This window comes from Theropithecus gelada, chromosome 16, assembly GCF_003255815.1.
Source record: "Theropithecus gelada isolate Dixy chromosome 16, Tgel_1.0, whole genome shotgun sequence".
Classification (NCBI taxonomy): Eukaryota; Metazoa; Chordata; class Mammalia; order Primates; family Cercopithecidae; genus Theropithecus; species Theropithecus gelada.
In genome coordinates, this window is record NC_037684.1 from 22,877,501 (window position 1) to 22,893,701 (window position 16,201).

Sequence of the window (16,201 nt, forward strand, 5' to 3'; positions counted from 1 at the left end):
CCAGCAGCCTGCTCCTTTACTCTTGTGAGAGCAGGCTCAGAGAAAACAAGCTTGCCTTCTTTTGAGCTACCCAATCTTTCTTCTGGGCAGGGGACATTTGGGGACAGTTCTATCTCTACTTTTTAGCTTCTTTCTCGGGCTTCTTCTCATGGACTGGTGATATGGTTTGTATCTGTGTCCCCACCAAATCGCATGTGAAATTTTAATCCCCAGTGTTGGAGGCGAGACCTGGTGGGAGATGATTGGATCATGGGTGTGGTTTCTCATGAATGGTTTAGCACCATCCCTCGGTGCTGTTCTCGTGATAGTGAGTAAGTTATTAGGAGCTCTGGTTGTTCAAAAGTATGTAGCACTTCCCCCCTCTCTTTCTCTTCCTCTTGCTCCGGCCATGTAAGACATGCCTGCTTCCCCTTTGCCTTCTGCCATGATTGTACGTTTCCTGAGGCCTCCCCAGAAGCAGAAGCCGCTATGCTTCCTGCATAGCCTGCCAATTAAACCTCTTTTCTTCATAAATTATCCAGTCTCAGGCTTTTCTTTATAGCAGCACAAGAACAGACTAACACAGCTAGATTCTCTTGTATAGCCTCATGAGCTTCCTTACACATGTCCTCCACCATGTCTGGAGTTATGCTGTTCTTTATGTGTTGAGAGAACTGTTTCTTGTAAGTATCTTTGTCTTCTTCCATTAGGTAATGCATCCAATCTGCAACATTCTGACCCATGATGTACTTCTGATGCACTTCTACATTCAATTCCTTGCTTTCAGAATCATAAACAGGGAATCATTTGGTACTGTGAGGGCTAGACAAGCCTCCATCCACAGCTCCCTTCAGGGCCCCAAAAACTTTATTGCCAATGGTAGTTCTGGCAAAGCCTGCATCCAAATAGCAGGTGAAGGCACCGGGCTGACTATCAATGCTTTCCACATTACAATTCATCTCTGGTCACCTTCACTTGGCCATCATAGATCTTGTTCATGCCGAACCTATTGAGAAGCCTGTGGGCCAGCACTGGCTGGTACAACAGGCTGCAGCGTCATCTGTCAGGCCAACCTTCACACTCACTGCATTTTGGCAGTTCATGTGTGTAAGCTGTATAGACTATCATATCCCCTTCTATATGAGCATAAGTAATCTGACAAATGATATCTCTACTAGTTACATGACTTTTCCTGTATTTGGGCATGTTGTACTTGTTTTTATCCTATATCACCAAGTGTTTCCAAGGATAGCAATCAATTTTACCCTCTTGTCATCTTCTAAATTTCCCGTGCATCTCTTAAAGTAGGCCTTGTTCTTGACATCTTTAACTACCCCCATCCTGCGGAACAGAGCCCCCAGGCCCTCTTTTTAAATGCTTATGCAGCTCACTTATAGCAGCAATGACCACTAACAAAATAATTATTAGACTTTTAGTCAGCACTTCCATGCAAGAAACGAGATGACAGCTGCAGCATTGGTGTCTCTGAAGAGCTGCTGAATAACTGGCCTGGTGGCAGACTGATTCCTGGGAGGCAGCAGCCGTCATGGGCACTGTGCTGTGCCATGGGAGGACTTAGCCTCTCATTCCCACTGTCTCCTTCCTATCAGCAGCTCCCCTACCATATTCAGCTAAAAGTTTGGAGAACTCATCTTCACCTGCATGTCGTGACTGTTGGTACTGTGTGTGTGTGTGTGTGTGCGCGCGCGCACTTATTTGTGTCCCTCTTTGGGAACTCTGGGGTATTGAGGGAGGCCATCAAGAACTTTATTTGCATGAAGATGTGTACCTGGCCGAGCGCAGTGGCTCACGCCTGTAACCCCAGCACTTTGGGGGGCTGAGGCAGGCGGATCACCTGAGGTCAGGAGTTCGAAACCAGCCTGGCCAATATGGCGTAACCCCATCTCTACTAAAAAATATGAAAATTAGCCGGGCGTGGTAGTGGGCGCCTGTAATCCCAGCTACTTGGGAGGCTGAGACAGGAGAATCACTTGAACACAGGAGGTAGAGGTTGCAGTGAGGCGAGATTGCACCATTGCACTCCAGCCTGGGTGAGAGAGTGAAACTCTGTCTCAAACAAAAAAAAAAAAAAGAAAAAAGATGTATAAGCCTTTCAGCAGAAAAGATGAGGGGATACTGAGGCTGAGACCAGGGTCATGAGACAATGGGAGTAAAGAGAATTTCGTGTCAATCTTTTATTACAGGGGTGTGCAATAGAATTTCCGGTAATGTTGGAAATATTCTGTCTGTTGTCCAATATGGCAGCTACTAGCCACATGAAACGTGGCCCTTGAGACATAACTAGTGTAACTGAGGAACTGAATTTTATATTTTTATTTAATTTAAATTCATTTACATGAATTCAGTACTAACAATATTGGAGAGTATGGCTTTATAAAACTTCTATAAACCCTTGGTACTCCCAGAGGTCAAGGACCAGTTGGAAGTGGTGGTTATGGGTGTTTAGAAGGCGGAACTGCCATTTGGGGTCCTCAACCTTTAACTGCGATGGTTAAAATACATATGTGACATCATGAGAAGAGTATAGGCACCGAACTCAGACAGACTTGGCTTTGAATCTTGGCTCTTTCATTGAATGACCCTATGGCCTTGGGTTCTTTAAACATTTAGAGTCTCTGGTTCAGCACCTATAAAATAGCACCTAAGAGGGCCTCTTTTCCTCCATAAAGCCTATAGGGCTTGCCTCATTCATTCATTCATTTATTCATTCAACAAACACCTAATGAACATGGTCAGGTTTGTGTTTGGCGTACAGGTGAACAAAGCATGGTCTTTGCCCTCCTGAAGGTTGCAGCTTAGAGTGTGATCTGCCAAGTGGTGAAATAGTAAAATAATATGGTGCCTTCAGAGGGTTGGGAGGATTCAACTGGACAGTCCACGTAAAGTGCCTGGCGCAGGGGTTAGCATCCTCACGTCCACCCCACTGCTGGCACTGTGCTTCTCCCCTGCCCAGGGTCCTTGAGAAAACCCCAGGCCCCTCCTCGCTTCCAGGCTACCCACACAGAAAGGAGATAAAGTCACCACCCTCTGCTCTCGCTTAGACTATGGACAGAATTGGATGCATCCCTCACACCAAAACAGAAAACAAGTTATCGGGGTGGGTCCACCTCCTCCGGTCGGGTCTCTGGCAGTGTCCTTAAGACCTGAAAAGGGCCAAAAGCACACAAGTGCCTGCTTTGCCCCTGACAGACACCTGGGAAGAGGCCCCACCTCTGGGAGAGGCTAGTCTGTGTTGGGCTGGGTTCTGCTTTCCCTCATCCAAGTGGGGTTGAGGGTGGCCAGAGTATTGCTGGAGACCTAGTGGAGTTCCGTGTCCCGGGGTAATTTGGGACGGAACCACAGGGACTCCAACGTGACCCTGAAATGGGTCGAGGGCCTCGGGAGCCTGGGAGGCAGGCAGGAGAGGGGTGAGGGGTTTGCCCACCTGCCCACCCTGCCCTCTCCCTCAGGAGATGCCGGCTGGAGGTTTACTCTTCCTCCTGACACAGCCTGAGTGAGAAGTGTCACCTGACCTCAGGACACATTCCAGAATGAGGCCACAGCCAAGAATAGGGCCCAGGAACCCTGCCACCCTTCCTGCCTGCATTAATCACAAATTATCCAGAGTAGGAGGGAAGCTTCAGACTCCTCGGAGAGGTCGGAGGAAGAGGAGGAGGAGGAGGTAACAGGAGGTGGAGCTGGAGAAAACAGGGAGGACCCCAGAGAGGCCCCTTCTAGGCTTGTGGTTGTTCAGCGCAGCAGCACTGCATGGCCCCTGCTCCCAGGACCCTCTGTTTCACCCAGCAGGCCCCTCCATGAGCTCTGAGAGCTGGGCCCACAGCTTCCTGGAGGCCCTAGGCAATGATTCTGATCTGGATCAGCACAAACACAGAGGGAGAGGGACTCAGAGAGGAGTGCTCACACAGCCGGGGGACAGCAGAGGCTTCCCCAAGGAGCTGAGTCTTGAAGGATGAGTAGGCAGAAGGCTGATGAATGTAGGCCAGGACTGCTTGTGTGTGTGATAGAAATACTTGTCACACGGGGAGGTTGTAAACAGCCCTGGGTGGCTTGTGTGTGCTGACGGGAGGCAGCCTCTTTAGAGACATTCGGGGTCCTAATGAGACTCCAACTGCCCAGCCCAGAGCAGGGTGTGTGTGTGTGTGTGTGTGTGTGTGTGTGTGTGTGTGTGTGTCTGTTGCGTGCTAGGAGAAACAACATAACATGAGCATTATGAGCTCTGGGCTGGGCGCAGTGGCTCACGCCTGTAATCCCAGCACTTTGGGAGGCCGAGGCAGATGGATCACCTGAGGTTAGGAGTTCGAAACCAGCCTGGCCAACATGGCAAAACTCTGTCTCTACTAAAAATACAAAAATTAGCCAGGCATGCTGGCACATGCCTGTAATCCCAGCTACTCAGGGAGGCTGAGGCACAAGAATCTCTTGAACCCGGGAGGCGAAGTTCGCAGTGAGCCGACCTCACATCACTGCACTCCAGCCTGGGTGACAGAGTGAGACTCCATCTTAAAAACAAAACAAAACAAATTAAAAACTCTGAAGTCAGACTGGCAGGATTCAAGTCTTGGCTCTGCCACTCACCCGATTTGGGGCAGGTTTCTTATCCCCTCTAGCCTTAGTTTTCCTACCTACAAAATAGCCTTCTGTCTTCTCCAGTTGTAGTGGGCCTTACAAGAGCTGGTACCTGGCACATAGGACGTGCTCACGCATGTGGCTGTTTTACAACAGGACAAGGGGACGGAGGGAGTTCCCCACGGCTTAAGGCAATCACCGAGGCTGTGGACTTATTCTCCCCCTTCCCTAGGCGGGGTCCACTCCATCCCTGGTCTCCAGCCCCACTGTCCGGGGGATGACATCAGACTACAGAGCAGCTGGCTAGACAATGGAGCAGAGTGTCCTAGCAGGCTGGAGGTGCTGGGGGAGGCGGAGGGTGGAAAAAGCCAAGCTGCCCTGCCCCAGAGGCCCTGGGGACTGATCTGGAGACAGGCCGCTCAGGAATAGGCCTCTGAAGAGGCAAACTGAGGGTCAGAGCAGGAAGGAGAGAGCCAAGTGCGTGCAGGAAGGTGAGGAGTGAGTATCCCGGGCAGACAGGAGACAAGTGAGTTTAGCCTAGATAAAGGGGCCTCCTTTTCATTATGTCCCGGGACCTAGGCTGGGGCCAAATCTCCTCGATTTGACTGAGCAAAGCAACCTCCCGAGACTGGCTGGCAACCAGGCCCCGGGAGCTCCATCCACCCTTTCCTGAGCTCCTGCTAGATGCCAGCCTTTGTATAAGGCCTAGGGTAACAGAAAGAAAGGACTCTGGCTTGGTTTCAAGGATAGAATGCCAGGTAGTAGGTCAGAAGTTATAATAGGTTCGAAACCACCCATTCTCTAAGTGCCCATATTTTCTGAACCCCACCTCAGCTTATAGTGGTGCTCAGTTTGGATATACTCTGTGAGCAACAGAATAAAACATTTGAAGCTGCAAAGCCCAAGACCCAGAAACGCGAGGGGAGGGCTTTCAGTTCTAGGGTCTGTTCTGAGTGGAGAGCTGCTGAGGGTGGGAGGGGGCAGCCACTCGGCACCAGGCCCTCCTTCCTGGGCTTTCCAGTTGTACCCAGTTAACAGGGCCCAGCTCCCGAGCCTCTTGTATAGAGTGATCTTACTACCCTCTGTTCTACAGATGAGGAAACAGAGACTCAGAGAGATCGCAGGTAAGCAGCAGAGCCTAGATTCAGACCTAGGCAAGTCTGACTTCACGGGCTGAGTTTTCTCGCTCTGCTAGGTGGGGCTGGAGTGTGACAGGCACCCCAGGTCTGGGGCTGTGAGTGGGCAGTGGTCTGGTTAGAGGCCCCGAGATGGGATTTTCCTGAACCTCACACCTTCATCGGGGAAGCAGACATGCGACTGGGGACCCTGCTGCCCCGGCCCAGCTGCAGTGCTCAGGTCCCATATCTGTGCAAATGGGGGTGAAAGGGAGGTGACAGGCGCTGGCATGTGGACACTTGCCCCCACAGCTTGCATGGCAATGTGCTGGAGCTTGAGCTGGAAGCAGGTGCACAGAATGTCCCTGGGTCTCTGAGGACAGGATGAGACCATCCTCACCTTCCTTGGTTACCTGACCTGAGCAGGGTGGGGGCCCGTGGCTGCTGCCCACACCACTTTGGTGGCTCAGTTTTGTGCTCAGTGTTCTCCCGATGTCAACTTGAGAAACCTTGGATCCTCTGCCTCTGTTCTTCCTGCTCCCGACCTCCTCCTCGCACCCTTATTGCAGATGAGATGGGGTGGGCCAGGCTAGGCTGGGCCTGGATTCTTCTTTTGGGTTGGGGCCCAGGAAAACACAGGCAAGTGTGCAGGGGAGTGGTGCCTCTTGGGGACAAACAGGCTGTGGGGTGTGCCACGGCTTCAGGGCTCCTGAACACGTCTCCAGGGCTGGGGAGCCGCTGTGGGCCTCCCTGGGGCCAAAGGCACTGCTGTCCCCATTCTGGGAACTGAGCCCCATGACCTGAGCATACCTAGGGCTTTGACGCAGAGTCTTCCTGGGACCAGGCCTCACCTAGAGGCCCCCTAGTGAGTCACAGCTGGCAGCTGTCCTTGCCTGCTCCGTTCCCATCTCCTCCACCTTCTCGCCTCTGAACTTGACACCATTGGTGGCAGGGTCTGGACCTGACCAACTGTGCTGTCACGCTGGGGTGACAGCAGGTTACAGATCAGAACACCTGGACTGGGCCCCACCCCTTCCCGCCTTTGTGTTCTTGGCAAGTCACCTCACCTCTCTGACCTCAGCTTAACTCACAGAGCTGAGCTGAGCAGCAGTTAAGGGGCCTTGGAGCTACAAAGGGGGCCCAAATATTACCAGCGTCTCTCCAACCCCCAAAGATGCTCCCACTGGCCAGACTTCCCTCTTGTAAGGTCACCAAAGCAAATGACACTACCCATCTCCCTCCCTTCCCCATCATAACCCAAATGAAACACACAAGCAGGGCCATTGATACTATGAGCTTTTAATTAGTATCTTCCTCCTTATATTTGAGGAAGAAATGAGGACGCCCCACAAGGACCTTCTTCAGCTTGGAGGGGCAGGGACAGAATAGGGCAGAGGAGGGTAGTGGGGGCAGATGCAGAGCTGACAGTGCGGCTTCCCAATCCTCTCTCTAGTGGCGGGATGGCCAGGCCTACACAGGAAGTCTGGAAACACACAAAAAAATCACCAACGAGCTGCCACATCCTTTGCCCAGGTCTCACAGAGAGCCTCCCTCCAGGTTCCTATGGGCTCCCGAGGCCGCCACCAGATGGGAGCATTGAGCAATGTTCCTTTTCCTTCTCCAGCCACCTCCCTCCTCTCTCAGTCCTTTACTACCCCCTTCCCTGCCTGCTTTTTCCTCTCCCTTCATTTCTCCTGCTACCAAACAGATCCCGGGGCTTTTGTCTGCTCTATGCTCAAGGAAGCCAGTGGATACGAAAGCACACCATCCATCAGATAGAAACTCCAGACAGCTGTGAGTCCAGCAGAGGGGTGCGTCTGGGGGCCCCGGGACGAGGGCATCTGTGTTGGGGCACTAAGAGCTGGGCAGTAGCTAACATCTCTCTGTGGTCCTGGCACCCAGTAAGCATTCAGAGAACGTCCACTGAGTTCAACTGAACTAGATCGACAAACCAATGCAGCCAAGGAGAAGAAATATGTATTCTGCTGGTGCCGTGGTGGCCTCAGCGGCAAGTTGACCACCACCCAAAGGCACCCGTTCCAGCAGCTTCCACTCAGGGCAAGTCATGTCCTGGGCTGGACTCTGCCTCCAGCTTGCCACTGCCCATGCCCCTAACCCCAAGTGGCCTCTGCTCACAGCAATTGAGGACGCTGTGGGAAAGGTGTCCCATTAGTCCCTGGGCCCTCCTATCTCTCCCCACCTACCCCCTTTGCAAGCCAATCCATTCAACTGTTCCTGTGACCAGCACACAGCGACCATCGCTTAAACCCTTTCTGGGAGACTGGCTGGGGGAGGGTGGCTGGGAGAGCTAGGGGTGTGGGGCCAGTGAGGGGAGGAGGAGAATGTCTGAGCAAGTTGGTGGTCAGGAATAACTTCCGTGTGTCCACTGACTTCTCCTTTTGTCCGCCTGAGCTAAAAAAGATATGAACCCCTTATTGAACCCAAAGAATAGACACTGATCTGAGACCCTCTGTGGCTTTTTCTCTGACACATCGGTTGACGCTTCCCGGCTGGCCCAAGCCTGTCTAATCTGACCTCACCCAGTCTGCTGAGAGGCATTGGGGTGGATAGGTGGAGGAAGGCCAGGGAGGGGGCCAAGGAGGTGGGGGGGCTTCAGTGCAAGCCAAGAAACTCCTTGAGGACGTCACAGGTCTTCTTGTGCATGACCTCGCGGAGCTTCCTGACCCGGCGGGCACTCGACGCGCCCACAAAGCTATCGGGGCGCAGCATGGCCATGCCGCCGTCCACCTCCCCCATGATGATGAGTGGTGTCTCGCTCACAGTCACGTTAGGGCAGGGGCATGCCCAGTCCACGTGGAGCAGAGTGACCTCCAACGGCTCCCGGCCCAGGAACTTGAGGCCCATTTTCTCATCCTTTAAGACTTCGTCCACAGTCACCAGGGCGCGGCCTGAGTCAGGCTCCTCGGTCAGCTCAGAGACTCGGCCCAGGATGACAAAGTCACTGCGACAGAAGCTGGTAACGAGCTTCTGCCTAGGCTTGCAGGCCCGACAGCGCTGGTTCCCTCTAGGGAAGGGGCACGACTCCTCACAGGCCTCACGGCTCTCAAAGTTGTTGCCATTGCCCTCGCAGCCACCATAGACAAAGGACTGGCACTGGCCCGTCTGGCTGTTGTAAGCCCAGCGAGGCGCGTAGGCTTTGCAGGGCCCCTGCAGGGCGGGCAGGCTGCACGCGGCCAGCGGCCCACTCATGCAGGCCAGCATGCAGGCCTCATAGGTCTCAAAGTGGTTGAGGTTGCGGTGGCAGTGGCCAAAGGTGAAGGTCAGGCAGTTGTTGGCCTGGGCGTCGAAGTGCCAGCGGGTCTGCTCTTCACCACAGTCCTCGCTGTCGGGGGGCTTCAGGCACTCGGCTGCCGGGAAAGCCGTGCCATTAGGGCTGCTCTCTGAGGTGGCCGAAGCCTGATGTCCCCTGACCACCGACAGCGGGAAGTCGGCCCTCAGGACCCCGGCCGCGTTCCTGGCCGTGCAGGTGTAGATCCCAGCATCCTGCAGCTGGGCGTTATAGATGACCAGCTGGGCAATGTTGGTGACCACCACGTTGCCACGCACATGGTTGGGCCGCATGACCACGTTCTCCCGATCCTCCAACTGCTTCTCCCAGGTGATCTCAGGCCGGGGCCGGCCCACCACATCACAGAGGAAGCTCACCGTCTCACCCATGGTGACCGACTGGTGCACAGGGTGGTTGAGCAGGGCCGGGGCCGCCATGTCCAGTTCAGGGGTCTCTGGGGAGGCTGTGGTGGGGTGCATGGTGGTCTCAGGTGGTGGGGGGCTGGTGTTGGGCCAGGTGAAGTGATAGCGGCAGGTTACAACGGCCAGCGTGATGCCTTTGGAGCAGGCCTCAGCATCCATGTAGCAGCGGTTATAGTAGGTGAGACCGTCCGAGGCACAGGTAAAGCTGGGCTCCTTCTCACAGCGGTCTTTGCATTTACACACGGGCTGGCCATCCCAGATGTCACACTCAGAGCCCTGCTGCAGACACATGAAGTGGTCACACGTGGCCTCCTTGGGCATGCCCACTGGGCCCTTCTTCCCTTTCACGTCCATGTAGCGGGCCGCCACACAGCTCTTGGTCCCACACACATTGGGGCAGCACTTCTCATAGGCCTCACACTCCTGAAAGAGCCAGGGAGAGTGGCCTGAACAGGGAGGAGGAGGAAAGGAGGGGCTCCCTATCCTACCCCATGGTTTATGGGGAGGTGAACTAACATGTACTCCCTATCTAGTGGGAGCAAAACATTTGAAAATAATGACGAATGCATACATAGCATCTCCTACGTGCTAGGCCCTCGTGTAAGAACGTTGACATCCGTGAGCTTGCTGTGCTCATCACAAGCCAGAGGAGGTTACAGCCATTATCTCCACTCTACAGATGATGACTGAGGCACAGAGAGGCTAAGTAGCTTTCCCAAGGTCACACAGCTGGCAGGGTCGGAAGGGGTGGGCCAAAGACTCTAAGAGAAGTTTTCCTACAACCATTTCACAGACGAGACTGCAGAGACTCAGAGAGGCGATGCCCAAGTTCACAGAGATGGGAAGTGGCAGAACAAGGCTCCAAGCTCCCAGTGGAAGGGATCGATAAATGGCGTTTTTTTTTTCTCCTGCATCATATAGCACAAATGAGGTCTAGCTTGAACAAGTAGGCCTGCCTTTCATCTCTTTCCCATGGGAGCGAGGATGCCTTGCCGACTGGGAAGAGGTCACGTCAGAGGCTGAGAAGGGAATGCCCCGGGACTTTATCTGAGGTGATCCACACCTCTCCTCCCCTCAAGGAGACCGACACACACGGGGAACAGAGGCTGTGAGAGGGCCCAGACCGATCCACAGCCAACAGTCAGGGCAGGCATGACAGGTCCCGCACGCTGGGTCTCAGAGTCACAGGCTCTGCCAGGCCCAGGTGTCAGCTCCATGTAGGACCTTTCACGGGGAAAACAACAAGAAAAAATGTCCCCTTGTGTGGCAAAGGTCAGCAAGGCCGTCAGCGAGGACTTGCCAGGCCGTAATCCCCTCTGATTTTCTGTGGAGCCACGTAAAGCATTAGTTTAATTCCTCGAAATTAGCAACATGCTCCTGGAGCCGACACAAACAAGGATTTCACGTGGTGTTTTCGACAATAACACATCGTACCCACTGGGCAGGCAGGCAACGCTCCTAATCCTCCACCAGGTAGTAACTCTGTGAATTACTCCCCACCAGGGCTGGCCTCTTGTCATTCCAACTTTTATTTCAGCCTCTTTGACATTCCACATCAGCTAAGAGGGGGGAAGTGTCCCCCCACCCTGGCTGCACGGAGCCTGCCTGTTTGACTTGTTTACTGTTCTACCCCTTTCGGCTCAGAATGGGGACTTTGTTTTGCAGCCCTTATTTGGCATAGTCTTCTAGGCCACACCAGGGGAGGCTTTGGGACAGGGATGGGCAGCTCTCAGGAGAGGGACCCCGCAGGGAATGGAGGGCAGGAAAGGGAGTGGGAGCAGGAGAACCTTCTTGGCCTGAGCCTCATCCCATTCCCTAGGACGTTCAGGACCCGGAGGTCCATGAAAGCCTGGGTCCTTGGGCACCAGAGGAAAGGTACTTCTGGCCACAGGGAACCTAGAGGGGGTCCTTAGAACACTTCCATGTAAGGAGGTCAGAATCTCCCCAAGGGCTGTCTGGATCCGCAGCCCTCCACAGGTGCCTTCTCCCCAAGACACACAAAATCCACCAGAGTCTCACCATCCCCAAGCCCTACCTGGTTTATCAGACCAGCCTGTGCCTGCAAATGTAGCCAACTAATGGCGTGACCTTGGCCAGATGGGAGCAGCCACCACTCCTCCTGACTTCTCATCTTCCTTTCACTTGGCACCACCATTGCCCACTGGAGGCATCTGTCCTGGGAGGCCTAAGAATTGTCCCTGGGCACTGTGAGGTTGACGCCACTCTCTGCAGGTCAGTCCTCTGCTCTCCTGTGAGTAAACCAGGCATCTACGGGGGCACCATTGTCTCTCGTGTTCCCTGGAGATGCCCCAGCCTGGACCTGGAGCCCGGGGACACTCGGTGCTGCCCTCAGAGCCGGCCAGGCTGGGCAGGAAATAGCTCTGCCTGGAGCAGGTACAGGTCCCACAGCCTGTTGCCTCAGAGGGGGCGGGCAGGAATGGCCCTAGGGAATGACTCGGGAACTAGAAGAGAACCGGCCCTGCTCTGTGGCATTGCCCTCTGATGCAGAGCAGAAGGCAGGACCAAGGAAGCTGACAGGCTGAAACGTGGTTTCCTTCCTCCCAGGGACACCACAGCATCCATTCAGAGCTGCTCCTGCTTGGCCTGCCATCAGCCTGGTCTGCTCTCAGGCTCAGGGTCCAAACTCCTGGGGAGGTGGCCTGGAGTCCAGTGCAACCAAAGCTTTGTTGTTAAACATGGGTTCCAAGCCCACCGTTCCCTCACTGGCCATGGCACCTGTGCCCTCCCTGCCTGACTCTGTGTCCACTCTCTCACCTGTGAGGGGGCTTCTGATGCCCACCATGCTGACCTGTTGTGTCAACACACATGACATGCCTGGCACGGTGCTGGCCCACAGCAGCCCTCAGCATGCATGAAGGAGGAATCCTCAGGTTTCAGTCCCTGATGAAGTGGGACATCGCTCCCACCTCTCCTTCCACGCTTCAGTGTTAATAGACAGGATGGTGCCCTGTTTCTCTCCAGGTGGATGGGGCCTGTGTTCCTTCACCTTCCTGGGCCCTGCAGGGCACTACTGCATGGTCCCCACCCTGTGGCTCCCACCCCCATCACTCACAGGCTCACATGGTCCATCTCTGGCTTCTGGACCTCACTCACCTGGTCCACCTCACACTCCAGCTTCTGGATCCCACTCACCTGGTCCGCCTCACGCTGCGGCTTCTGGATCCCACTCACCTGGTCCGCCTCACGCTGCGGCTTCTGGATCCCACTCACCTGGTCCACCTCACACTCTCGCTTCTGGACCCCACTCACCTGGTCCACCTCACATTGTGGCTTCTGGACCCCAGTCACCTGGTCCGCCTCACATTGTGGCTTCTGGACCCCACTCAGCTGGTCCACTTACATTGTGGCTTCTGGACCCCACTCACCTGGTCCACCTCACACTGCGGCTTCTGGACCCCACTCACCTGGTCCACCTCACACTGCGGCTTCTGGACCCCACTCACCTGGTCCACCTTACACTGTGGCTTCTGGACCCCACTCAACTGGTCCGCCTCACCGCCTCACACTCCCGCTTCTGGACCCCACTTACCTGGTCCATCTCACACTCTGGCTTCTGGACCCCACTCACCTGGTCCATCTCACACTCCCGCTTCTGGACCCCACTCACCTGGTCCGTCCCACACTTTCACTTCTGGATCCCATTCACCTGGTCCATCTCATACTGCGGCTTCTGGACCCTACTCACCTGGCCCTCCTCACACTCCCGCACAGTCCCCACCCCACGGCTCCCACCCCCATCACTCACAGGCTCACGTGGCCCATCTCTGGTCTCTGAACCCCACTCACCTGGTCCGTCTGACACTCCCGCCTGCAGGTGCTCTGTGCGTCCACCCAGAGGTTGGGATTCATGTCGTTGGGGCAGATACCGGCGTGGGAATAGCGGATGGGTGGCAGCGCCAGGCTTCGCGGGGGCACCCCGAGCAGCAGCAGTAGCAGCAGCAGCGCTGCCACCTGCTCCCAGCGAGACCAGAACCGGCGACACCTTAGGGCCCACATGGTGCAGGCTGGGGCGGCTAGAGACCTCCCCTGAAACGATGCCAGGATCTGGGGCCCACCAGGACCTTCCTCTCAGAGGCTGCAGACACCTGCCCTCCCCACCCCAGCAGGTTCCTGCTCAGGCTGCTGCTCAGGCTGCTGCCGCTGCTGCCTCCACCAAGTCAGCACAGCCTGCAGGGCTGTGCGGCTTCAGATAAAAGAAAGGTCTTTGGAAGGAAGCTCCCTCTCCTGAGTGTGCAGGGAGAGGAGCCGCAGCAGGGGCCCGCGCCCGGATTTATATCCTGGGCGCGCCACCCGAGTGGGAGCCAGCTAACCTGATGCCTGTCACAGGCAGGCTGCTGGCGCCTCTGTCCCGTGGCTGATCACAGACTTATTGCAGAAGGAGAAAAAAAAAAAAAAAGAAGAAGCTGGAAGCAGTTTAGGCAGCGTATCTGGCACGGTGGGACACCTGCTTGTTTTTGACTCCAGGAGGCCTTTAACCCCTTCAAGGGCCAGAAATGGCATGTGCTTTGCGGGGAGCTGGCTCCAGGACACGCAAGCTCACTCTGAAGGAGGGCTTGTTTCCCTTTCCCCCACCTCCTTGGGGCCGGGCCCCCTCCTCCCCTTTGGCCACCTCTAAAGAACACACAATCGCTTGTTACGAGGAGGGACCTGCAGCCGCCGGGTTAGCATCGCCCGGCTTGATAGTACATTTGAGAGCAAATGACGTGGAAAAACAACAAGTTCACGGCCATTCCAGGGCGGGCCTGCGCCGCGCTGTGCCCTGTAAGCCGACTCCCACCCCGGCCCTGGCCCTTTGTAGGGGGTGTGCACACGGACAGTTCCGTATCTCTGTGTCCAGGGCAGTTTGCGTCTTAAGTTCCAACTTCAGTTAATTTCCCCCAAATCATTCCAGAGACACATACCAGATATGCTCTGGCTCCCCCGGCGGCTGGGACGGATCACATTCCTCCCACTTCCATTGACACACCAAGAAAACCTCCGCGGTCACAGTGTCTCGGGACTGTGCCGGAGTCCAGCTGCCCTCGCTGACGACCACAGTGGCCACTCTTCGGTGAGCGCCTTCTGAGCTGCCAGCCGTGTCTGGCCTCCCCCACTTCCCAAAGGAGGTCTGTGGTCAAAGAAGGAAAGCGACTTGCCCAAGGTCACATACACTGAGCAGTCCTGGTGGCACCAGCTGCCAGATGCACTGGGCTCTTCACACGTGCGGGTTCTCTGAATGCATCATCTCATTTAATCCTCACAACAAACTGCACCTCCATTTCAGATCTGAGGAAAGGACGCACAGAGAGGCTAAGCAACCTGCCCATTTCGCACAGCTACCCCACCACGGTACAGGAAACAGGGACACCAGCTTGCTGGGTGTGGGCAGGGGCCTTTTAAAACCACCCCTCCCCCATCCATCTGTCAGAACTGCTGTCAAGGCACAGCCCAAACTCTGGTTTTCACAGACTGGACAAGAAATTTTTGAAACATCAGGGGCTATATTTGTGGAGGGGCCGGGAAGAGAGCCAGAAGCTGCCAGGGGCTGGGGGCGATTTCTCCCCCATTTGGCAGCAAATGGCTTGTATCTAAAATGCCACAGAGCAGCCTGCAGTCTGAGTGTTTTCGCGTTGGTCACTCGATCCTGGGGGTGGGGGGTGGAGGCGCATAGAGCCCCGAAAGAGAGGTACCTTTCCAAGGCCAAACCACAAGGGCCTTGGGGACAGTAAGTGGGGTGGCCCCCACACGCATCAGAGACAGAAGGGATCCTGAAGGTAATCTCGCTTTACAGCTAAGGAAACTGAGGCCTGAACCCAGGCCACTCCTTCCCCCACATCCACTTTCCCCTTCAGGAACACAGCTCCCCGTCTCACAGGACTGTAAAACGGCCATGGGACCCTTGCTTCCACGCCCAGACCCTTCCCCTTCCCAGCCGGGCGGGCGCTGCCTTCTCCTCGCCTGAGCTGGTTCCTTCCCGTTGTGCGGCCATTCTGCAGGATCTGTCTTTTCTGCTTATGTCAAATCGCTAATGAAGGGTGTCAGATCCTAATCCTCTAAATTATTGGAATAAACTTCCCTTCGAGGCCAGTCCCCGTAATGAAGCCAGACAGCGGGCGACGCCGGCTGCTTTGAATTCCCTGTAATTTCATCAGCCCGCGTTCCAGCTGCTCTGCGCGGGGGCCTTCACACAGCCCTTGGACAAACGTGGTTTGCGCAGCCTCCTTTGATAGCACAAAGGGAAATGGACAGTGACACATTTCTAAGCAGGACTTAGAAAAACTGTCACAGCCCCATTAGGCCAGGACAAGTATCCAAGGAGAGGAGGCTGATTTCTGGGCAGTCCCAAGACACCATTAGAGGGCGTGGGAGAGATGAGAGAGGGTGGGAGGAGGGGAGGTGCCCAGCAGAGGTGTGGGGGTGCTGAGGAGAGCGGGAGAGGGGCACAGGGCAGGGCAGGGGAAGCTTGGCCTTCCCACCCCCACTGCTGGTGCTGATGGAGAACGCCCCTGCACCCAGCGGGGTCCTGTCTCAAGCCATGGGCCTCTCCTTTCCGGGCCCGGTTCCTGGACATTCTGCCCAGAGAACTCTCAAAGCAGCATCGGGGAAGAGAGGGGCCCAGAACACCCTGACTCTCCCTCCAGCCCTTCCAAGTCTCCCACCAAAACACAGTTCAGAATAATAAATAACATCTGATCGGCCTGGAGCCCACACAGCGTTTTCACCTGCACATTGCTGCTGACCCCACCACAGCCCCAGGAGGGTGCTCTCTGGTGCGGGAGAGGAAACCAAGTCACAGAGAGGTTAGGCTG

The 16,201-nt window shown here is 55.3% G+C and overlaps 1 protein-coding gene across 2 annotated transcripts; it reads right to left on the bottom strand.

Moving 5' to 3' along the window:
• Positions 1–6,959: 6,959 nt before the first annotated feature.
• WFIKKN2 (WAP, follistatin/kazal, immunoglobulin, kunitz and netrin domain containing 2) lies at positions 6,960–14,695 on the bottom strand. Of its 2 annotated transcripts, none has more exons than XM_025362583.1 (2): positions 14,315–14,695; positions 6,960–9,815 (listed from the first exon to the last, which is right to left on the bottom strand). In XM_025362583.1, exon 2 carries the CDS (start codon positions 9,744–9,746, stop codon positions 8,295–8,297), a length of 1,452 nt encoding a protein of 483 aa, XP_025218368.1. In that variant the 5' UTR covers positions 9,747–9,815; positions 14,315–14,695; the 3' UTR covers positions 6,960–8,294. The 2 variants fall into 2 exon arrangements, with proteins under 2 accessions (XP_025218368.1, XP_025218367.1); XM_025362582.1 differs by having other exon boundaries at positions 13,200–14,383.
• Positions 14,696–16,201: the final 1,506 nt, after the last annotated feature.

Excerpts from the sequence above, each read along its gene's own strand:
- WFIKKN2 (XM_025362582.1), bottom strand. The coding sequence starts at position 13,409 with ATGTGGGCCCTAAGGTGTCGCCGGTTCTGGTCTCGCTGGGAGCAGGTG. Across the intron at positions 9,816-13,199 it reads GGGAGTGTCAGACGGACCAG|GAGTGTGAGGCCTATGAGAA; the intron begins GTGAGTGGGGTT and ends TGGCTCTTTCAG.